We start from the raw sequence: 25,390 nt of genomic DNA, 5'->3' as shown, positions 1-25,390 counted from the left end.
AATAAAACCAAGTTAAGATCAACAATATAGACAAAGTTTTAAAATATTTATATAATTTATTTAATAACTAATGAATTATAAGATATTTCTTATAAAATCTAGAAGTCCATAGCACCTTCTAAAAAGCACAAACAATCAACTTTATCTATTACAAGTTCCAAATCTTTCTTTGATATAACCTTCCGTTTATTTGATGATGTAAATGCATAAGTTTCTTTCACTATTGTTTCTAGAAACATTTCCTGGAACAGAAATTAGATAAATTGTACTACTGTTTTACTCTAGCACCTTGTAACACATTTAAGGGGGTGCTAATATTTTCACACACCCAATTAAGCATAAAAAATTTATTTCATCCAGTAATTTTTCCACTAACAACTAGCACAACACAATCCAGGATTTAAATTAATGGCAATCTCTGAAGGTCAAAATTTTTGGGTTACTAAGCCAGAATAAGGAAATATATACAATGCCTGAGTGGTTATTGTTATAATTTTTTTTTTATGAATACAAAACTAAGTGCATTAAATAAAGGAGCCTTTAAGCTTTAAAAAAACCTTTTACACATCGCCGAGAACAGAGGAAGATGGTGAAACATCATGTAGAGAAGGATAATGGGAGATAGTCACAACCCTCAAACATGAGGAATCCAACTCACGGAGGAGGAAGCTTTAAATAAATGTCACGTTCATTTGAAATTTTAGAAATTAAAGATAATTATTTAGGATACTTACTGTCGCTTTAGTAACCAAAAATACAGCATCGCTAGATACAATATTTACATCTGGGTCCATTTTCATAATGTTTTTAATTCTCGCTATAGGAAGCTTTGTAGATCTTATAACTTCAGTTTTCTGTTTCTTCTCATGTACTTGTTCCTCAGAGTTTAGTTCAAATTCTAGTTTGTTATTATCTGCTTCTGTAGCCTCCGTCAGTGCAAATTTTAGATGTTCATTTTCTAGATATGATTCCGAATGCTCTGTAATATCTGAAATGTCGACATCTTCGTGGCATTCTTCTTCAGACATATTTTTTAAAGATGAAAGTTTATATGTACTTTAAAAAGTAAATATTTTATTCCAAAATTTACGTGCTAATAAAATCTTACAGTTAGAACATAAAGAATAATATGCACTAAGTGTAATATTTGGCAATCGCAGAGTAAAATAATTTATTTAATAACTTAATTTACTGTATCAGTCAAAGAAAATTATGTTTGCAATAAGTTTCTATTTAAATATCTAAGTTTATTTATTTAAAAATTAAAAAACCAAACATATAGTCGGATTTTTTATTAGACGAAGTAAACTGACGTTTACTGTGTTGTCAGTTTTTGATGAAATAAAAATAGTGTTGTGACAAAGTGAACGATTGAAAAAACTCCTGAATTAATGAAATTGCCCCGATTGTCTAGTGAATAGTTAGTGTGCCGAACTGCCGATATCGGGCACGGGGTTCGAATTTTAGCCGTGCTTTGTACATACCAACGAGTTTTCGACGAAACATTATGTTCCTATGGTATCTACCTGTACTGAATACCGAGTGTTTTAAACATTAAGAAAAACATTGCGAGGAAGCTTGTAAGACTGTCCTATTTCCAATGCATCATATAGTTGAAACTATAGATGTATAAAATGTAACAATTATAGGTACATAGGTAATGAAAATAAAACAAACTGATTGTAGTTACATACTACTAGTAACATATTATTATATTGGATCACTTTAATACAATTTTATTGTAAAATATAAATAATATTCTTTTATAGTTTGAAATTAATGATTAACTCTTCACACTCATTGTTCATTTATGTGATTGAAAGAGAACTGAACGCATCACTATTACTTTAAATATAGCAACATTATTTCACAAAGTGACATTAGCTACTGTCAGCTGGCTTCGTCTAATTAAAAATCCGACTATAGTGTTGCCGTTTCTATTTTGCTTTATTCAATCGGTTAAGCAAAGGGATCTTAAGACATACTCCTTTAATAAAAGGCCGAAGGTTTACATACGGAAATTTAAATGGAAAAAATCTAATGAAATGAGCTGAAATGTTAATTCATTTTTTCCGTGTAGTTTTAAGAATTCACTTCAATGAAATTTTTGAAACCATTCGAAAATCAAAATCCACCCCTTTTTTGGTTGTTGGAAACTTGCACACTTATTACAAACTTTAAAATGCGCACGACAAGAATTGCTAAATTAAGATTAATAAACAATTCCCTAAATTTGCCGTTTATCGAAAAAGTTATCTATCATAGAGTCCTTGTTAACATTTTGATTTTAATGTGAGTATTTTTCTTGCAAAGAAGACACAACTTATACAGTAAATGTTTATTAATGTCACAGAGTACTTAAGCTAGTCGGTGTATGGGCTTGCGGTGATATTTAAAAACAATTTCTTCATCTTATAAAATTTGGTGAAACCGTAATGCATTACCACAAAACAATAATGCGATCCAATTTGTAGATTAGGACAAGCTTGATAAAGTAGAGCTCTAGACTTTATATCTCAAGGTAGGTGGCGGCATCCAAGTAGGTAGTGGTGTTTATGGGCTTCAGTAACCACTTAATTAACCAAATGGGTTGTGGCTTCATACACCTGTCTACGGAATAATAAAAATCAATAAATATTGTAATATATTCTAATGTATTAAATCTCTTTTATATCGTTTGAATGCAGACCATAAAGTCTATCTCGTGGTCCGTAGTTAACGTCACTCCCTTGAGCTTGATGCCACATATACCAGGCAAACACGAAGAGGCTGCCTACTGCTGAAAACTCTTCACAAACTCTACCATAGACACAACGGACTTAGTTTTTCGCCTGATCTTCTAGGTGGGTCGTGATTCCGATCCGGATGTAGATTCTGCGAAGCACTGCTTTTGCTAGGACTAGTATTAGCAAATTCTCCCAGGTTGAGCCCTTGAGATCGCCTAGCCATCCGGGCGTAGCTGATATAGCCCCTTAGACTACTAGCGAATGGTTAAGGAAATCCACAAACTCCCTTTAAAGAAGAATGTCATAGATGTCAGGCAATACCGCGAAGGGAAGTTAGTGTAGAGCATCTCCATTGTGGTTGAATGCAGTAATTTCAATCGCTATAAGGTGTTTTAAAACCGCAACATGTTGGAGGAATCGTTGTGGTCTAACGGCTGGTGCATTGGTATTGAGCGATGCGACTATGCATGCCGGTTCGAACACAACAATTACCAATTTCATCTAATGAAATAGGTATTTAGCTCACGTTCTGTTGATGTCTATGAGCTCCGATAACCACTTAACACTAGGTGGTTCATGACCTCGTTTACCATTTTAAGCAATAAAATAAAAAAATATTAACTACCAATGACTAGCGCAATAATACCATGTAGTAGATAGTAGAGCATAGAAGAACAATATGGAACTACCTGAATGTTATAATGACGTATTGAATATTTTAAATGGGGAACGTTCAGGAAGAATCTTTTGCGCTCCGGAAGCAGTACGTGTGTCATGATAAATTAGCGCAAACGAATCCGGCAACGCCATGTGGAATTGAAGAAAGCCAAATAAACGACACAATACGAAGTACTAAATGATAGTGAAGCAATAGTGTACCATAACGTATAATGCTCGCGTATACGTACTAGGTATTATCAAGTGCAGAATAAGTTTGTTACGAAAATTTCGATTCTGGGAACTGTCAATAAACAAACGTCTTTGATTAAAAGCTGCTATTATTTTTTCCTACATCTTAGTCTTATTAATCTCAAGGAATGCAGTCATTGTTAATATTCATCATATATTTACATTATGACTTGTTGACTAATAGGTATATTATTATCTTATGTTTTGTTTTCTTAATTTTTTTTACTTTATTATACTACATCATTTTACTTTGTAAAAAAGCTTTGTTTGTATTGACTGAAATCTTTCATTCTGGCGCAATGGTAAAATTTGTTTAATTGAAGGTAGGAGAGACGTGATGTATGTAATGAATAATTTTATTTCATGCGAATGAAAAACATGAATAATTAGTAATAAAATATAATTATCAGTTCATGTTGAGTATCAAAAACAGCTTTACAGTAAGGTAGGTATCAATTATTTACAATATCCAATTACATAATCGAAATCCTTTATAATTAAAGCTAAAATTATTTTAATTTACAAACATTCTTCTTTCGTTACATACAGATTACCTTAGGCACTATGCATTATAATTTCAAATACCGTGATCATGAAGAGGTTCTACATATGACATTGGTCTCATCATGATATGTGTTAACAAAGACAACGTTTCATCGGATACAAAAATCCAAATAACAAAGAAAAAATTAGATTTCTATAGTGACCACACAATCAAATTGTGATATTGTTGTTTTAAAAAAATGATTTGTTCAATAAATCATACACAATAATCAAGGCACACTCGTTTATCAAAACAAAGATCATATTATCTGTACATCAATATCTACTGTTTAATTTCATTACGTATTTGTATACCTATGTAATATTTTTTTCAAAAATATATACGAATTCTTGATTTTAACACGTTGACTGCCATGTAGGTCGCCGGTGCCCTACGTGGCGCACTGAAGTAATTATGTCGATTTTGAAGTGAAACTTCTTTAAATCTTTAGAATCGTTGTGATTTCAAACTCGATGAAACGAAAAAATAAGTCCACAGAGACGCAAACACATAAATGTATAGGATTCAGCCGGCGAGAGAATGAGATAGAACACATTAGACGTTCTCGGTCTCCTCTTTGTGCGACTCTTCGTAGCCTCCCCACTATTGTCTACTAAACATTGTCCATATCTATGCTCCTGTGTAGTGGGATAGTAAGTATATCTATATCTATATCTTATTTATAAGTTTCACTTCTACCGTGTGTGACTTGCACACACACACACTTTTTTTTGTTACTGATCGTCTGGATGGCCTAATTTTACCTTCTTTTGTTTTTAATGTATGTTTTAGTCTTTTAAGTCTCTTCAGAAAATTATAAATTGATATTATTACTTCAGTTTCGGTTCACCTAGGGCACCGGTGACATATAGCAGTGAAAGTGTTAATAAAATACCTATAGTCAAATGATTTGGAAGGTAAATGAATGATTTATTATGTTTTCCATAATTCCCAATCATTAATTATAGTTATTAATTTTTCATTTGAATAGTTAATTAAATGCCGCACTGTAGCAAATAACTTGGCATGCATCTACACCGAAAATATGCTATAGTCTTAATTCAAGCAACACATTTTTTTCCAAACACTCTTTTTGCTTTGTATTACTGGCAGCCCTGCTAAAATCGCGGCGTCAAACGCATCTTTCAACTGTCTTCTTGTCTTTGACGATGTTTCGATGTATACTGCATTTATCCTTGCAGCTAGTACTTTAGCCTCTGCTTCTGTTACCACATGTTCTCCTCGGTTCTGTAAGAAAGAAAGAATTGTTCCTTTTTTTATGATAGCGAAAACGAAATATTTTTTTATAATAGCGATAAACGAAATATTTTTACTGGTGGTAGGACCTCTTGTGAGTCCGCACGGGTACGTACCACCGCCCTGCCTATTTCTGCCGTGAAGCAGTAATGCGTTTCGGTTTGAAGGGTGGGGCAGCCGTTGTAACTATACTGAGACCTTACAACTTATATCTCAAGGTGGGTGGCGCATTTACGTTGTAGATGTCTATGGGCTCCAGTAACCACTTAACAACAGGTGGGCTGTGAGCTCGTCCACCCATCTAAGCAATAAAAAAAAATTAGAAAAAAGGTGTGTATCGGCACTGACGTTCTGATGTCCATAGTTTCTGATAGGCAACCATTACCAGGCAGTGAGTGTATCTGAACAGTAATACAAAAATGAAAAAAAAAAACAGTTTATTTAAGAATGAAATATCCAAAAAGTCAGATATTTTTGAGACTTGGGCAAATAACAAGACCTAATGACGTAAATTTCCTGTATTCCTACGTCACGATGACAAATGAATGTCTCAAATATTAAGTTAAGTGTAATTATCTGTGGAAAAACGAATGACTCCATAATAATCCGGTATCGATAAGCAACTATTCTTTGGAATCCCATTATGACTTATGTTTAATTGTTTAAGATATCTTTAAATATATTAGTGATTATCTTTGTCATCCGGTGGTTTTTTTCTCTATCAAACAAATTCAACTTAACATTGTCACGACCGAGTAGTAATACCAACTGTTACTGGAGTGTAGTTACCAGATCCAATGTTCAAAGTTGTACGCTACCAAAATGATATTCAATGTTAACGAAACAAATTCGTGCTTGAAATGCGGAAGAAACATTTGATGCACGATAGCACCAATTCTGAAGGTGTTCGTTCTAAAATTCTATTATTATGTACAATAAAAGCTCCTTATTCGCGCTTCATTCATTCAGGTTTTCGCTATCCGCGGATTAAAAATAATGCGATCCAATTCCTATATTCGCGAATCTAATCGGTACAAACACACTAATGGAAAGGATTCCAATTTGTAGGTATACAACCGAATGTCCTTTGCAAAGGCCGTCACGTCCTTACGGATCCATCAGATCCAATAACCTTTGCATTAGACGCCTTCAGCTCTAATACTAGGAGCAGGTTTAGGGACCCCGGTAACCGTACTCGTCGAACTCGACAAAGAGGTCGACATGCAACCTAACCCATGAATCAGCCCACTGAGTTTTTCGCCGGATCTTCTCAGCGGGTCGCGATTCCGATCTGGTAGTAGTTTCATTCGCGAAGCAATTGTTCTTGAGTTGTTAGGTCTCTTTCGGAGGCACTCGGGCAGCTGTTAGGAAATCCCACCCCTCCTGGCTGAGTCTTTGCTCGCCCACCTGTCGTGGTGAAACTGGAAAGGCCTTCGGGCAACCAGTAATCTCTCAAACATAAAAAAAAAACTTTGCAAAGGCGCCTTTCTATATTCACGGAACAAATACCTCGCGAATAAAGAGATTTTACTGTAGTCAGAATTAACGTCATTTTCCGTACCGACGGTATATTTTTTATTTCTATCTACTATAAGCTTCCGTGCCTCACTCGGAACCTGGAATATACTTAGTAGCGTATTTCACAGACGAGAACTGAACGTAGTATGAATTATTCGAATATTCAACAATTTCGTCACAAATATCGTAAATAAATTCAAATTAATAGTCAAATAAAATTTATTTACCCTCAAAGTTTGTACGACTCGGGAATCCTGTACAAGATCGCTCTGCGTACCGACGAGTATTAACGGCGCGTTCACATTAGCGACCGCCTTCGTCCACCGTTCGGCGACAGATCGGAACGTTTCCGGCCGCACTAAGGAGAAGCACAGCATCAGCACGTCTGTACCTGGGTAGCACAGTTCTCGGAGCTCAGACATCGAGTCCTGAAAAAAGAGAATTTTCTAGAGTTACAACTTTGTTCAATTACTTCTTTATGTATCGTAACATAAATAATAGCTACATGATGCCATCCCATGACCATAGCGATGTAATTTTATTATGATATTTCAATATTATTAACATTTAAGTGTAGTCTTAAGTAATGTGGATTATGGTCGTTGAGCTATGGTAACATTCTAATAGAATTCATAACAATTATTAACATATTACAACATACTGTATACAATGATTAATTCTCTATTTGTGGCGCATTATTTTATTTTAAAGTCAGTTCGATTTTTCCGTCGTTAATTTATTTCTGTTCGTTAGTTTAAATAAATTCGTTTCACATAATTTTTCATAATACATATAACAGAATGAAAAAAGAAAATACATTTATATGTATTTTACCGGTTTATAGTTACCGGGCCATAAATTATTTAAAAAAAAAAAACCAATGAGATGCAATTTTCTCTGTGTGGAGAGTAATTATATTATTTAGCATTTAATTTTATTAGGAGTAAAAATAAGTTTCCACTGTTTTTTATCGAAAAAGTAATATTTATTATGAAAGAACGGTAATTTAAATTTAATCGAAGTATTTTCCATCACTAGCAACTACTTTTTCCCATCTCTCAGGCAGTGTTCGAATTCCACGTCTGAAGAACTCCTCGTCTTTTGAGGCTATCCACGAATCAACCCAATTTTTTGTATCTTCATATGATGTAAACCGCTGCTCCGACAGAGCATGTGCCATTGACCGGAACAGATGATAGTCAGACGGCGCAATGTCTGGTGAATACGGCGGGTGAGGTAGTACTTCCCAATTAAGTGTTTTTAAATGATTTTTCACCGGTACCGCTACATGCGGACGAGCATTATTATGGAGCAGAATAATTTTGTCATGTCTGGAGTAGTATTGAGGGCATTTTTCCTTCAGAGCTCGACTCAATCTTATCAATTGCGTTCGGTAGAGAGCTCCAGTGATTGTTCCGCCTGGATTAAGCAACTCGTAATACACCACACCCAGATGAGCCCACCAAATACACAGCATGAGTTTTTTTCCATGAATATTCGGTTTTGCTGTGGATGTTGACGCGTGGCCAGGTAGTCCCCATGATTTTCTTCTTTTTGGATTATCATAATGTATCCACTTTTCATAACCAGTGATGATTCGATGTAAAAAAAATTTTTTTGTGTGCTTAGCTAGCAGCATTTCACTCATGCATAATCGGCGTTCAACATCTCTCGGCTTTAATTCGTATGGAACCCAATTATCTTGTTTATGAATCATTCTTAACGATTTTAAACGATGTGAGACTGCTTGCTGAGTGACAAGTGAAGTAAGTGCAAGTTCCTTTAGTATGTGTCAGAGACGAATCTTCCTCCAATAATTCCGTCAATTCTGCATCCTCATAAATTTTTGGCCTTCCCCACCGCGATCTTTGTCTGCGTCAAAATTACCGTTTTTGAACTTTTGAAACCACTCACGACATGTTCTCTCACTCAAGGCAGCCTCATTATATGGAATATTATATCTACTCGAGCAATCGATGCGCCTCGGCTGCAGATTTTTTTAAATTAAAAAAGTAAATTAAAAGTTCCCGCAAATGACGCTTATTTGGCTCAAATTTTGACATTTTTGGATAAAGAAAAATATGATGCTAATACGGAGTTAATAATATGATAGGGCTAAGTTGTTCTCAAATGATCAACTTAGTTTTCAAGCCGATTATCATCTGTGAATTCGAACGTAAACCTCGTGTCACGCCATCTTTCTCAAAACGGCGGAAACTTATTTGTTCACCTTAGAAGTAGACCGCTTCGTCTACTCATTTATTAAAGGTAACATTGTTAGTCCCCAAATGAACCGGAGCATACAAATTATAATAAATAAAAGTAATGTTTTTATATAACCGAGCTCATAAAGTACGATCAAATAATGGCCTAAAGAAAGTAGTTCACACGTCCAAAGCGACTGCGAGGGCCTATGAACCAGTGAATATTTATTTTCTAGTGATCAATCAAACGGTAGTTTACGCAATGTTTGGTTAAAGAGTTAAAAACGAATCGAAAACGAGCGCTAACAAAACGCTGGTCACGAGTGAAAGCGACCATCGCAACCAATCTGGAGCTACTGTCATTGTCATTGTAACAACGCTATTAAAATTTTCAACTGAATAAAAAAATAATATGTAGTTTGAATTCAAAAATAGAACTAGTGTATCGTTAAGTTGAAGACATATTTTCATGGACCCTTGTAATAGTTTTATTTTTTATGCCGAAATTTAATAAATTGTATTGTGTATATATTAGTACTTACTAGCATTATTACGAGTTACTATTTGTAATAGTAGAATAAAACTAGCACTATTCCTTTTTAATATTTGCCATATCAAATTTGTCAAATTTATATATTTGACATATTAGGTTAATATACCTAATGCCACTATTACTTTAGGTGGGTACGTGTGTTTGTATGTAAAGGAATCTTTAGATCTCATTTTCATTGACTAGAAGATGTCCGATTACCTTGAAAACTTGCATGTGTATCAGGGACTGGTGATGACGATACAATAGAAAAATTTACTCTAATAGCCACGGGATAAAAAAATGTTGGTTTCATTTGATAATTAGGCGTTTTTTAGATTTTAAACATTTATCTGTCGAACAAATGTCATAAGCCAGTAGGTAAAGTACGCCATGAAGATTAGTAAAAGGAAAGAAATTGAATCACTTTTAAAGTGATCAATGTTACAATTACAAGATAGTATACCCCAAATTGATAAACATGTGTGTGTTACTAATATTTTGTATTCAAGTTTAACAATATTTGCTATGTGTATGTGCATTACTATAATTCTCATGTTGTATTTGTTATTTTAGCTGTTCTACACACACTCGTCACTTTTAATTATTATTCTCATAATCCTCTCGCAAGTATGCTGGAAGAGATTTCTTAAAGAAATAAGCAGTGCCTTTGTACATAATTTTCCTATTACTCTGTACTATGTCTTTTTTTTTTGTGTGTACATAAATAAATAAATAATAAACATTTCGTAATACAAAATGCCTTCGCTTGAGCCTGAAGCAGTATTCATTACATCACCACTTGATGGTACAGAGATAGGCCTTTTAACAGGAAGCTACGACAAAAGATCAATTTGCTACAGTACACTGTGACCTCGGCTCGATGGTTTCAAATTGACCGTCGCACAATAGACGCTTAATTGTTATTACATAATATGGAAATAACAGTAATTGTACATAATGCTAAAAATGACGTTTTTCTGACCATAGATAATATTTCAGATACACTACATATTAGAGCCTTTGCGGATTAGCAAGAAACAAATTTACGAGGGAAAATTCGTTACTGACAGATTACATTTATGTGCATGCCGGGAACACACAAACGACAAAATAACATATTTTTCAAAGCATGTCGCTATTTAGATTGCTTGGCGTCTATCGTAAATTCTTGCTGTCGTACCGTGTACGGACAAACTTACAAAAGAGTGGTAGTAAAATCAACAAATCTTAATGTGGTAAACCCGTAATCTGTATTGATTGATTATAATTTACTGCTTTCACCAGGCTCACGTCTCGCCGAATATCTTTAGCAAGAAAATCGTATTGCTATATCATATAAACAAAGTCACGCTGATTTGTTTGAAAGCGCCTTTGTATATGTCACCCGTCTATCTTAAGAGCTGGGTAAACATTTACCAGATAATTCGACCCTTGTGAAATGTTGTCGCTCCCCAATACGTAAACTGTAATCGTTTCGTTCAATACAACAAACTTTTTGATGTTATTTAACGACTTATTGGCGATAATAGATCTGTTATCGTAATTCTGTTACTTTTAATCTACATATACCTATCTATATAAATAAGAAAAAAACAAAAATATTTAATACCATTTCGTAACACATCTGTGAATCGATTGTCCGTTTTATTTGTTTAATGACAATAAAAACAAAAGAGAAATTGTAATAAATAAGTTGAATATAAATATTGTGGTTTTAGTGATCACGGAAGTGTTTCGATTTTTGATGGTTCTAGTAATATCACAATTACGTAATAAAGAAGAGCAATTAATTGCAACGTAAAAGTTCCCATCAAAGTGTGTATGAGATGTGAATAATTAATATGAAAGTGAAAATTGTTGACGTCCGTCGTAAACTTTATAAAGCAGTGAAACTGTAGTGAAACTTCAAACTCGTCATTGAATATTTTATTATTGAAAACGTGTGGATTATGAATAGCGCGTATTTTAAAAAATAAGATTTTCATTTTGTCTCTACAGTCAATTAAGTGACTTGAAGTCCATCTACCTTGAGACAAGAAGTCGTCAGAAGTTATCATCATGTCTCAAGGTTGTTGGCGACATCCACTCTACTTTTGGTGGGTCATTAGCCAATTTACCAACAATACGCAACAAGAAGGGGCTTTTTTCCTGCGGCGTATCACGCAAAATATTTTTTATAACATAACAAAAACTGTAACGCGTATGTGTGAGTGAAATCAATGCAATACTAAATCTCGAACTACAAAAAGTTGAAATACAATATTTGATTCTCAGTGTTTAATCACATCCGAGCAGGTAAAGAAACTGTGCGAAAGGTACGTGTTAGGTACAATGCTAGCAACGTGAACTGAGCGAGGTAGACGTTGGAAGCATTGTCACGACGCGATGGTACTTTGGGAGATTCTATTATATTTTATGTACGTCGTACCTCAAAATTATTTTTAAGCCACGTGCTTTCAATGCCTACAACACCTGGTTTTTAATATGTACTAAAAAATCGTATCACTTCGAAAGGTGAAAGGATATGTGGTTTAAACGACATTTTGCTTAATAATACGCGACATTTATCTTTATAATTATAGGTCCGTTTTATTTTGGTATTAGCTTCAACAATTCGATGTTTTTAATTGAAATTTCAATTAAGTTAAGTCCATTCCAATAGCTGAAGCAGTTTTTTTTTGTTATGGTATTTTTTTTCCATATTTTAACCTTTAAATGGCTTTCGTGAGCTGCAGCAGGTTTAAACCAAATAGCATTTCACCGCCCATTTAATAATTTTTCGTTCTTGTACTATCTATATAAATAAATAAAACTGCAGTGCTTGTTTGCGACGACAATTTTTTTTCCTACCTATTCTGATAGCCTTGGGATGACAGGCTATTTCAGCTTCGCCCTAACATGTAGGTGAGCTCACGGGGCTCAAACCGGAGTGTTTCTGACACTGGCCCTAGCAAGAGCAGTTCTTCGCAAAATCTACCACCGGGTCGGAAACGCGACCCACTGAGAAGAGCCGGCGAGAAACTCAGTGGGCTGTGTCTGTGGGTTAAAAAGTTACGGCTTTTTACTATATCCATATTCTGTACATTCGTGCATATTCACAATTTATTTTGAATAAAAAACAGTTTAATTTTCTTTGTTCCGGCTAATCTCCGAAAAGAATAGACCGATTTTGACGGAGCCTTCACGGACAGCTGAATATTATAAGGACATTTAATTAGAAGAAGTATTAGGGTGCTGCACGAAATTAAAACCAAAGATATTGTCAACTATATCCAATTCGAAGGAAGTATTATTGATAATAGACAAAGCTACCGCAAAGCGTGATCGAGTTAGTTAATCTATAAGTTTGAAAATCGATGTGTATAGTATGATTCCGAAATACTCTGAAACGGCTTTATCGATTTCGATGAAATTTTCAGGAAGTCTTAGGAATCGTCTAGAGGGTGATCCTATGAAGTTTGGTAGCGGTCGTATCAAAATCAAATCAACGATCGGCCAGCAAATCGGACCGGATTTGACTAGTATAAAATCAATCGGTTGGTTTAAATCAATGAGTTGGCTAGAACTGACCGAGTGCTCTTTGTTGATGATTGTATTATTTTTTATCACTCACATTTTATTTTTTATCCTACCTACCTACATTACCTTACCTACCTACCTTATTTACCTACCTACCTACATTTTATTTTACTCATAGTTTATTTTTTATGCTACCTATTCGCCTAAGGGCCTATTCTAGCTAATTTAATTTTAATTAATTAATAGTTGGCACTTTGCTTACCACAACCTACTGTTATTCTAATTCCTAGTGTGAAAACGAATGATTTCTGTTTTATAGCAGTTGGATAACAATATATCGAATTGTTTAGACATTAAGAGGTTGCCTTTTATCAACACAATAGTACCGATTCTGTGAAAGTAAACCAAAAGCATGCGAAAGACGCACTCAAATTGTCTCAGTCTTAAGAAATATCCAACGGTTATTAATCGTTCGTGTCGAAACAACAGAACAATGATGTTTTGATTCTCACCTGTCCAGCAGTATCACAGATTTCCACGCACACAGGCCGGTCATCCACGTCGACCACAACTGAAAATAATTATAAAACTCATTAAAAAGACGTTTAAAAAGTGAACGCACGGATGCTGGTTACGAATTTGTGATTGCGAGACCTTAATTTCAACTTTGAATGATCCGCATTATGTGGACTTTAATTGTTTACTTAATGTTTTTTTTTGCGTGTAATTTTTATAAAACATTTTTTTTTTCAAGACGGAATTGTATTATGTTATGAAATCGTGTTATGCTGCATGCGAGAATTATTGTCATCATCAATCCATAGATGTCCATTCAAATTAGTTTTTGAGAAAAATAAACGAATATAAGTACGAATTATGTGAAACTTTATATGTAATTTATTCAATAACATGTTGGTAGATTTCAATAACATGCAATTTTTACTAATAAACCACAACAAAAGAAACGAGTGGATTCGCTTAATAATATATTAAATAATGTTTCCAAGAAAACATCTACATTAATGGTACCTATTAATACGAAATTTTGTCTATTACATTACGAGTATTACGTTTAAACCACAGTTTTTGAAGTAATTCGGTATAGAAATAGTTTGAGCCCTAAAAAATAATATAGACTACTTTTCTTCCAAACCACTCTACCTTCACAGGTCTCCATCCACGCCGTTTGAAGTGTAATTTATTGTCATAGACAATATAATATGCGGGTAAAGATTTTGTTGATGACATTTCCAAAATGGCTATTAAATTTTTCATAGTTTTCATTTTGTTCCGAGTTTTACGCTTTGCTTTTGCTTCTCTGAGATCATTGATTTAAGCAAATTAAATTTAATGCTACTCGAAATAAAGATGGTTGTGCGGTTGGTTAGATTTGTTGGAGCGTGTTACACGATATTTTGTTCCCTCGCTCCGGATATACGCGGTAAACACGGTAACTAACATCCTGGCTTTTGTTTTAAAACCTGTGTTACCTGGCTACTTGTGTAAGCAGGCCTTAAGCGAGTCTAGTGCTAATATTCATGATTGTGTTGTAGGATATGTCGGGTTAGCAAGTTGACTAAAGTGACTTTCTGAAATTTGTTAATCACGTCAACAAGTATTAAGATATTCGCATATAATGTAGTTCTCATAAACGTAAGAATGCTGAAAGTATTTTCTATGGTAGAAACACGTATTCTCATGGAGAGATATTTTGGCTTTTTTTAAAGAGCGTTAAAAGAGTCTTTATTTTTTATTTTATTTTTGAAATTGAAAGTTATTTATCACCGCTTGTTGACCATAAATACATATGACACGCTGCTATTCATCAATTGTATAATTGACTAGGCCATTGTAGGTAAGAAAACAACAGAAAATCGAGAGTGATTCACACAATGCTTTGATGTTATTCTTAGTCATGATAGTCAATGGAATCATCATGGCCGGGGTAGTTGTCAAACTATAGCGTAATGATAACTATAGTGATTTATTTATAACTATGGCAATAACAGGAATTAAATTTACATTTAGATTATTTTCGGAAATCCGTTGATGGTCAATTTCTTAAACGACTTCAATAAAAAAAATGAAAAGATTTTCAATTCGCCTTTTTTTTATTATTTGTGTTAGTTCAGAACTTTTTTGAAGTGTACATAGATTTTGATGATTTTTTTTTGCTTCGAAGCTGGTGCTTCTCGTGTTACCTCATTTAAAATTTTATCAAGATCTGACCGGTAGTTTTTGGGTCATTCTTTAAGATGCATATTTAATTGACTCGAACTACATTATATTTCGTCGATTTCTATACAAGTCAGATTTTTATTTTTTGTTAAAATACTTCTTTTGCCATCAAATTAAGAAATGATGGCGTTTAGTGTGAGATAATATCAGTTATAAAAGACATCACGCCAGCTTTGTAGTTGTCATTTTAATTAAACAAATTAATGTTATAGTTACGTACTTAACAGATTACGAGACGTTTACGAGCGAGCACTTTGAAAGCTTTGTGCTGTAGCCGCAAAGTTTTTGTGAAACGTATTAAATATCGTAAGTACCACTTTAGCTCATGGTTCCGTATGTGTCAAAATTAACATTGCTTTAAAGCACCAGTGGATTTGACAGTTCAAGTTTAAAATCATAAATGCAATGAGAAGTTCTGCTGATAAGTACAGCTTGGTTGTTAATAAAATGAAATTAGTTGACTTTTTTTTTCATAACTCATTTTGCGTATACATAAAATTGATGCCCTTATTATTAAATAGTTTACAAAACTTTGAATCAGGCTTTCCTTGATGCTTCAACGAACATGTTTACAAACAAAATACTATTCTGTTTTAGTTTTACTATAGTACTAAAGTGGGCGACTTTGAATCAGGTACCTTACAGCTAAATATTACATAGCGTTCGTATTTTTTACATATTTTTAAGACTGCGGCTAAGTTCAAATCACCTCTATTTGTTTAGGAGCTACACAAACCAAAACAAAGTAACCTCTAGAATGACTTGCTAGTGTATAGATAATGGTTAATTAGTATCACGAATACAATATTTTTTTATTTTATTGATAAAGTTTTTTGCATAATGAAGTCCGGTAATTTCTCTGCCTTTACATAGTATTACGATCCCGCAATAGTTGCGTAGCGACAAAATCGGACTGTAGCTCTTTAGCCATTCAAATGTAATCTCAAAGTTTGAACACAAAGTGTTCAAATCGTAAAAAATGCAAGCGAAGTCTAGATGGGAACAGCGGGATGGAAGCGAATGACCTTCCCTGCAAATTTAATTATTTACGAACGTAGGCCATTTTGATTCTTATCAGCTCGTGTTAACGTCGAATGTTGCAGTATACAATAAATCAGTTACAACTCTAGTGCTACGATGTGAAGGAGCGAAACATTTTGCTCCGCGTAATAGATTAAGGTCAAGTTTCATAATTGGATTTGTACTGAATAGGTTTGTTTGCACTTTGTAGTATTTTATATTCAATTAGAACAATTCTTATAATTGGACAAAATTTTTGATGTTGCACTTTTTAGCGTAGATACATACATACATTTCACATTAATTTCAACATTTCAACATTAATTACTACAGTAACACGACATTACGGATCCTCCCGATCCATTAACGATGCTTTTAGGTACCACAAGCACCGGTCACCGTCCTCACCGAACCCGTCGCTTGCGACGAAGGGCTCGACGAGCGAATTAACCCACAGACACAGCCCACTGACTTTCTCGCCGGATCTTCTCAATGGGTCGGAGATACGGTGGTTGATTCTGCGAAGCACTACACTTGCTAAGGCCAGTGTTAGCAACACTCCGGTTTGAGCCCCGTGAGCTCACCTACACGTTAGGGCGAAGCTGATATAGCCCCTCAAGGCTTTCAGCATAGGTAGGAAAGAAAAAAAAACTACAGTAACAAAATAAGTTGACAATGAATGCTATTAATATACCAGGTGGGTCACAGGTGACCTCAGTCCAAGAGATTACCTTTTAACGGCAATAGAAATCGGTAATTAGTTAGAAGATACCGCTTTCCGATCGACCTCCCATAGATATCAATTCATTCCAATTTTTTTTCCGTATCTTCGCCTGTATTTTCATCTTGCACACTCGTGGTAAGGTGGTCAGGTCAGTGAATCTCGTAAAAAAGACTAACTTACACTGAGAATGTGAAGCAGTATTATCTAAGGCTTTCGAACGTCAAACAACATTTACCAGTAGGAGGGCGTATTGTTATCACGCACCAGTGGGAGTGACTATTTTGCCTGGTTCTATCTCGATTTAATCATGCATTCTAGTTTCCAGGGTAAGAGAGCAGTTATATTATTATATTTAAGTTGCGTTTATGCTATCTAGAGGCCTGGGTTATAGCTTAACACCAAATCAACTTATTAATCGTATATCTATATAGGCTAAGAAAAAACGAAGATAAAATACGTATATACAAGGTCTTATTCTAAGTACATACTAAGTATGTAAATAAGTAAGTAGTAAATGTCTTCATTGAAATTACATTCGTCAAGTCGCGTCAAATTTAATGCACGCCTTGATACTGGCTACGTGTCCTTATCTATTCTTAAATGAGTCGAGAATTCGCCAGACTTCAGCTCTGCTCTTCACTGTATATGTTTTACTGGTGGTAGGACCTCTTGTGAGGCCGCACGGTTAGGTACCAACGCCCTGCCTATTTCTGCCGTGAAGCAGTAATGCGTTTCGGCTTGAAGGGTGGGGCAGCCGTTGTAACTATACTTGAGACCTTAGAACTTATCTCAAGGTGGGTGGCGCATTTACGTTGTAGATGTCTATGGGCTCCAGTAATCACTTAGCACCAGGTTGGCTGTGAGCTCGTCCACCCATCTAAGCAATAAATAAAAAAATACATATACAATCTAGCTACTAACTAGTCTATGTACATATAAAAAAAAAAAAAAAATCCTACAAAGGCAATAAAAAAAAAAAAAAAAAAAAAAAAAATATATACAATCTAGCTACTAACTAATACAAATCAATATTCAGTACAACCGTGTCGGATTTCCTCTATACATCATTTAAAGAGAGACGTGCTAAGACGCTAATGAAGTGTGCGCTGGGAACTTATGCATGGCTGAGGAGTGCGAACTGCAAACACAAAGCCATTGAACATATCAGTTCATGACCTATCGCGCCCTAGACTATTGTGTTTATTTATATCTTGGCTATATTGAGTACTTCGGGACAAAGACGATGTCCATCTTCACGATCAAGGATTGAAGAAGATATGAATGGATCAATTAATATATCGTCGCTGTCAAACCAAAATCTGCTATGTGCCAAAACTCTATTTTGAATTAACGAATAAAAATATTTTCGTATAAAATTTTATGTGAAGGTGAATTTTTAAGAACTATATCAAATGAAAGCTATAGATAAATATTAAAGCTATAGACACATAACAGTTTTTTTTATACGGTAGATAGGGCTGTGAAATATACGAAAAGGTCAAAAAGTAAAAAATCTCAAAAAGTGCACATAGCAGATTTTGGTTTGACAACGACGATATGTACTCTTTATATCTTAATCCATGCATTTTTAACTTACTTTATCGCCAATAGTGATGATGAACGTAAGCAGTTAGACCCCTAAATAGGCAACGCGATTGCTATGCGACTTTGGATCCGTAACTTATTACGGTACTTATTACTCCTTAGAGTAGCCGAAAAATATAAGTTCGTTTATCCGTTCCTTGTGATTAAGAATCAACTTTATTCTAAACAGGTCCATTTGGGCCCAGCCCACATTCAAGTCATTTTTGTATGATATTGGTTCTTTGATTTTCTCATAAGGACCCCGATAAATAAATAGATTAAGCTGATTCGTATTTTTACACAACGTTTTATGACATTTACTTTGTTGATGTGAACCATCCATCTAATTACTGCTTAGATATAACAAGAGACCGCGCGGACGCAGTCCGACAAGGTGGTTCGACCAAATCCGCACCACATTAGAGATCCCATTCCACGACGCCCTTCATGCGGCCAATGATCGGAGGCGCTGGCAGGACATTACAAGGAGTAAAATCATGTCGAATTATAATGGTCACGACCCTCAGCAGTGAGGACAGGCGCGAGGAGGAAGAGGTGATAATAAGATAAAAAATATACAAGAATATTTGGTTTAGTAGATATAACCCTTAGAATTTAACAAAGAGATACGGTGTACTTAGATTATAAAGTTGACTATGCAGTGTTTATTTTAAACTAAACCATCACAAGGTGTCGCTACGTATTGTTAAAAAAGTAAAATTTTCTCTTTTATGTTATTATCCTCATATTTTATTTTAAGTTTGTCCTCGCCCTCGATAAACTCAACAAGATATCTTAAAAAAGAAGCCGCCGCGCCGCTGGAATTGGGTCGGCTTACCTTCCCCGGGAAGGTCAGGGAGGCGCCGAACAGACGAGGTTAATTGGGACATGAAACTTTGTCTAATGTCGCTCAATTTACCGAATATTTATTTAGGCGGACCTATGGATCCTTTCAATGATGTCAAATCTATGAATAGCAAAGATGAACGGAGTCAGATCAGTTCGACGTAATTAAAAACAATATCTTAAAACATAAGTAGCATAAAATTAGCACTAAATGCGATTCATCTTAAGTAGTATAATTTGCGTTTTGTGAATATGAAGAAGAAAGAATATGATACAAATTACAATGGCGTTCTTTTCAAAATTTGCCGTGTTTTAATTTTGAAACGGTGAATTGAGTTCACACTAGTTCCTAATTCGTAGATTAATGGATTCTTAACATTGTTTGTAGGTTATGTACGTTTATATGTAACCACTTTAGAGACGAAGTTTTTAAAGTAGATTAAATAATAATTTCATTCATTCTTTATTGTTCATTTTAAATTGAAAACAAATAAGTAAAAAAGTAACCAACCAAAGTGAATATTCAGTTTAAAAAAAGCCAAACATAATGTATTCATTTAACGTACATTTAATTAAATGAATAATAAAAAAAATTACGTACACAAATGTGCCAATGTGCCTGAGGAGGTTAACTTAATTTGACAAGCAAACAAAAAAAACCTGGCTGTGTTCGTCAAAGCGTATTTCTTAAGTCGTTTTTTATTTTATATTCATTTATTTATAAGTTAGCTTTATTTTACATAATATTTTAATACAACCTCGTTTTTTATCTTCAGAATGTACATAATAATATGTTTTTAAAAAGCTAATCTAATATACTATTTGGTCAATGGATTTAGAAACATCTTCCTCGAAAAAATTCAAATATATTATATAAACAGTCGAAATACAATTAAATACATCAACCTTTTTCTGGGACAGAAGAAGGTTGCTTCTGCTCGATTTGCCGGGAAAAAAATTAAGACGCATTAAGTTACTCCAAAAAATATGTCAATAAATTTTAAAATTTCCCCGCCTGAAAGAAGCTGAATAGCCCTATGGGGCTATTTCAGCCCTTAGGCTACCAGAGAAATTTCTAGACAAGTACTAATAATCATAACAGTATATATTTTAAGTAGTGTTTTTATAATCTAGTAATCGCTTCAATATTCGACATTTCGTTGCGAAGAGAACGAACGACCAGCTTAACGAGTCGACAAACTGGGACAATGTTTACGATGTTCCATGGTTTTTACGTACGTGGCGTATTTTATGAGCGTGTGTTGTTGATGCACCAGCTGTCATCATCGGCAAACACCGCGAACGCCGCAGCCTGATCCTTTATTACCTTTAAAGGAGGTCTTTGTTACGTAAATTAACTTTGGTCTGATATTAAATAAAACACGGCTATGCCAAATTACATACATGTTTTCCGGGAAGTGGCAATGAACTTTTAAACCTACATACAGCCTTTTGTTTATAATGATGAATAGGCCAATACTTACATAGTATATTTTAATGTTTGGTTGTATAATTACCTACCTAAATAATAATTAGTTGTTTGAGTTAATTATTATACGTCCTTACGTGTACGTCCGACGAATCTCTCCGTTGGAAAATGATGATGAACCAACCGAAATTTTTCCGGTAGTTTGTGGGGGGTCTATATGCGCAAAGGGTTCCTAAGCCGTAAATCCTTAAGGCAAAGATAGGATCATTAGGCGTCCAGAATTAATGTGGCCTTTCGTTTATTACAGTCCTCTCATCAGCACAAATGTAACGCATTAGAAACAGCGAAACGAATTTAGTGAACGCCATGCTTTATAACAAAAGTTGGAATGAATCAATCACTTGGTCAAGGGCGGATCCAGCTTTGGCGCCAGGAGGGGGTCACATAGTCGTGGGCAAGCTAAGAACTTATAATATAATTTTGATAACAATAGATAATAAATAAATCATGATTTTCTTCAATTAGTCCAAGTTAGTTCAAGTCCTGGAACTAGCTCAGGGGGGGGGGTCATGACCCCCATGACCCCCCTCTGGATCCGCCGTTGCACTTGGTTTGATGGTCGCTTTTGATTTAAATCGTTTCAAATAAAACCTTTTGTGAGCAGCTATAAATGAAAAATAGAAAACCACAATGACTACAATAATGGCATAATGTTTGATGGTGTCTTCGTCCTAATGTAATATTTTAATACTCAACGCGAGTGCTTAAGGCGATGCTGCGTAAATTATCAATAAACATACTTACATACATATTGTTACTTGACATTTTGAAAAAAACTCGATATGTTGCTTGCATAACTTGTTTACGAAATTCAAATATGTAATATGATACATTCTTTTAAATTAAAAGCAAACCAAAGGGAGAGATGAAATCGATGACCCACAAAAGCCAATGTAAAGTATTCCAATAACGGTATTAACTAAATATTTTTACGGCACACGATTTATTAGTTTTATTTTTAAACTCTTATTCATACACTATCGAGGCATCCGCATTATCGAATAATAAAACATTTTATCTTTATACATGGCTATTCCCCGTTACGAAGGGTGTGTAACAAAGTGCCTTTTTAGAATGGCATATCAAATGCTTGCATATTTGATTCAGACTTGAAAGTAATTGAAAATGAATAAGCGTTTTAATTTTAATAATGTTTTCATTAAAATCGTGATATAGTGTTTCTGTTTTATTCCTTAAACGGATGTACGAGTTTACGACCTACCTGGTATTAAGTCGTTACATACCAATCCCTAAGCCATCACAACATGAAAGCTCTCAATTTGGGGTAGTTAGTATATTTTATTTTATGACAATTTAATTTTGTTTTATTTTAGTAAGAACTAAAAGAACAATACTAGTATTAATTATCTTTAACAATTACCTAATGTAGTGTGTGAGATTTTTTAACTAATGCTTGGCAAGTAAATTTTGATACACTTAAAAACCCATCTAGGTTTTCTATCTAGGATATTAATAATTTTTAGACCTAGCCAGTTAAAGAAACCGCCCCATTTAATGTGTTCGAAGTTGCGACCGCGAATACAAACTATGTATTTATAATTTAAAACACTTTTACGGTTTAATCTCTTGATTAAGCCAGATTTAGTTTCGAAAGAACCAATAATAGAGAGTAAATAAACCGTAAAATGAGTTTTAATTTAGGACACGCGAAAATAAATGTTATTTATAAATTTAGCGTATTTGTTTTCTGGTAACTCATAGTTCCAATGAAATGACGGCACTGTCACACCGCAACCGCGATTGTTCCATTTGTGTGTTTACCAAACACGCCACACGTAACTCGACGGTGCTTGTATCTCTAATGCCGGCCACTGACATGCGCGCAAATATTCGTACATTGTACGAATGTTTGCGCGCATGTGAAGGGCCGTCAAACATTCATTCGCAAACCTAGCGGCTGTGCAAATGGGTTCGCATACTCAATTTGCGAACCCGTTTGCGCTTCCTCCTACACTTGTTTGCGAATGTCTCACGAATTTCTCCTCCTTTTTAATTCGTCAATAGAACATTGAAGAGAAAAAGAGTTTTTAATTCTTTCCCAGACATCATTAACAGCCATGCTGTTTTTATGGGATTTCTTTTGATGAAGATACGCTACACAGTAGACGTCACGAACTATGAAAATGGCGTATAATATACGTCCGTTACCTTCGCAATCGTCGGCGCAACTGGGCAAGCGAATGTGTGGGAGACTACGCGAAGGTTCGCGCGCTTTGATGTCTGTTAAAAAACCGACACAGCTTGGAAAACCACGAATGCAGCGAAAACTTTGCATAATCATTCGCAAATGTCGTCCCTCACTTGCGGGTTTGCGTATTCGTGCGCATGTGAGTGGCCGGTGTAAAACGAAATGTTTATTGACTACAATTATTCGTCATTGTCATTCAAAGGTTTGTTTGCTTATATTTAACATAAATAAATGTGAATTCGCGTGTTTACACTTAAAATAATCACTACACGCTTTGCTTATATTTTGTGATGATATTATAATTGTTCAAAGTTGCTAAAAAGTCTAGAGTATGCTTAATTGCAAAACGTTAAAATTAAATACAAAAAGTACAATGGTCGGTCTTGTCACTAAATTAACCGCAGTGTAAGTACTAACAGTTATAAACAATAAATAATACATTAACAATTCTGCCTGTTTCTGCCGTGAAACAGTAATGCGTTTCGGTTTGAAGGGTGGGGCAGCCGTTGTAACTATACTCGAGACCTTCGAACTTATATCTCAAGGTGGATGGCGCATTTACGTTGTAGATGTCTATGGGCTCCAGTAACCAATTAACACCATGTGGGCTGTGAGCTCGTCCATCCATCTAAGCAATAAAAAAAATAAAAAAAATCAGATAATGTTAAGATATTTTACACATAAAAATAAATAAAAAAATCATATATAAGTAAGTACACAGTTCACATTTTACACAAATACATACCGAAAATTATTTTTTAATGAGAAATATGAAGGAATAATATTTTGTTTCAAAAACACTAAGCGACGGAACCTACTGAATTATAAGAGGCAATCCATTCTATCTAGTCAGGTCATAAATTCTGTCACATGTTTAATGTAAAATAATTGAAACAAGTTTATTCATTATGTAACCATTCATATACCAAAATGAACTTAACAAAACATAGATTCTTATGACACTAAAGTTTATTCAAAATGACCTCCGTGATTTTGAATACAGGCCTTCAATCTGCGTGGCCAGTCGTCTATCGCAGCACGAACGAGGTCCATGTCAATATCGGCGGCTGCCTTAATCAAGGATGTCTTGAGTGACTCCAAATTGGGATGAGGCTTTGAGCACGCCTTTTCCTCCAAGTGTTGCCATATCTTGTAATCTAACGGATTCAAATCTGGACTGGAGGAGGGCCAGTCTTCGTGCCGGATGAAGTCGATTTCACGCGCCGCCAGCCAGTCTTGTGTGCTCTTCGCTCTATGAGCTGGCGCCGAATCTTGTTGGAATACCCAGTGCCTGTTATTGAACATGGTATAAGAAACAGGTTCCACAAGGTTCGTCAGGACTGTATTTTGATACACAACTGCATTCGTTTTTACACCTTTCTCACAAAAATGTACCTCTGTTAAGCCCCAATAAGAAACTCCCAACCATACCATGAGCGAGGATGGAAAATGACCTCGTTGGACACGCGGAATATGGTTGCTCGCTTCTTCACTACTGTGTGCGTACACCTTATCATTTTGTTTGTTGTAGCTCTCTTCTACGGTAAAAATTTTTTCATCCGAAAAAAGAATTTCCCGATATTTTTTTCCCGCGTACCGCTTCAACAAAGCGCGGCATCTCTTCAGTCTCAGGTCCATTAGACGAGCATTCAAACGATGTCCTGTTTTTCTTCGATATGCCCGAAGCCCTAAGTCTTCATTTAACACCCTTTTCACCGTGGTTCTGCTTAACCCCATCTGAAGGGCCAACAGTTTCTGCTTACGTTTGGGATTTCTTTGAATTCGCGCCTTCGCAGCTTTTATCACTGCTGGAGTCCTAACAGACCGAGGGCGACCACTTCTTGACCTGTCATCTACACTAGAGTCTTCATTGTATCGTTTGATGGTACGATAAACGGATCTTTTGGTTACATTCAAATTTTTCAGTATGTTCAAAATTTGAATTGGCGCGTAACCGCAACGATGCAACGCAATAACTGCAACACGGTCTTCTTTAAGCGTCCACTCCATATTTAAAAATGAGTAAAATTCTAAAAGTATACATTTTTATTTTCATGAACAATTCGAAATT

General features: G+C 35.0%; 2 protein-coding genes across 2 annotated transcripts in view; both read right to left on the bottom strand.

The window, feature by feature from the left end:
- Positions 1–36: 36 nt before the first annotated feature.
- Positions 37–1,337, bottom strand: LOC101736457 (DNA polymerase epsilon subunit 4). The gene is made up of 2 exons (XM_004931945.5): positions 735–1,337; positions 37–242 (listed from the first exon to the last, which is right to left on the bottom strand). The coding sequence occupies exons 1-2, from the start codon at positions 1,026–1,028 to the stop codon at positions 99–101; spliced, it is 438 nt and encodes a 145-aa protein (XP_004932002.1). The 5' UTR covers positions 1,029–1,337; the 3' UTR covers positions 37–98.
- Positions 1,338–4,018: 2,681 nt separating this feature from the next.
- The window catches only part of LOC101746732 (uncharacterized), a 48,085-nt gene continuing 26,713 nt past the window's right edge, over positions 4,019–25,390 (bottom strand). The window contains exons 2-4 of the mRNA XM_038018871.2: positions 13,722–13,780; positions 7,182–7,382; positions 4,019–5,427 (exon numbers count right to left, since the gene is read on the bottom strand). Coding sequence (XP_037874799.1) covers positions 5,236–5,427; positions 7,182–7,382; positions 13,722–13,780 — 452 coding nt within the window. The 3' untranslated portion in view covers positions 4,019–5,235. The remainder of the gene's footprint in view (positions 5,428–7,181; positions 7,383–13,721; positions 13,781–25,390) is intronic.

Source organism: Bombyx mori, chromosome 22 (genome assembly GCF_030269925.1).
Source record: "Bombyx mori chromosome 22, ASM3026992v2".
Classification (NCBI taxonomy): domain Eukaryota; kingdom Metazoa; phylum Arthropoda; class Insecta; order Lepidoptera; family Bombycidae; genus Bombyx; species Bombyx mori.
The sequence above is the reverse complement of the archived record's forward strand: the minus strand, read 5'-3'. Positions and strand labels throughout refer to the sequence as shown.

Excerpts from the sequence above, each read along its gene's own strand:
- LOC101736457 (XM_004931945.5), bottom strand. The coding sequence starts at position 1,028 with ATGTCTGAAGAAGAATGCCACGAAGATGTCGACATTTCAGATATTACA. Across the intron at positions 243-734 it reads TTTTGGTTACTAAAGCGACA|GAAATGTTTCTAGAAACAAT; the intron begins GTAAGTATCCTA and ends TTTCTGTTCCAG.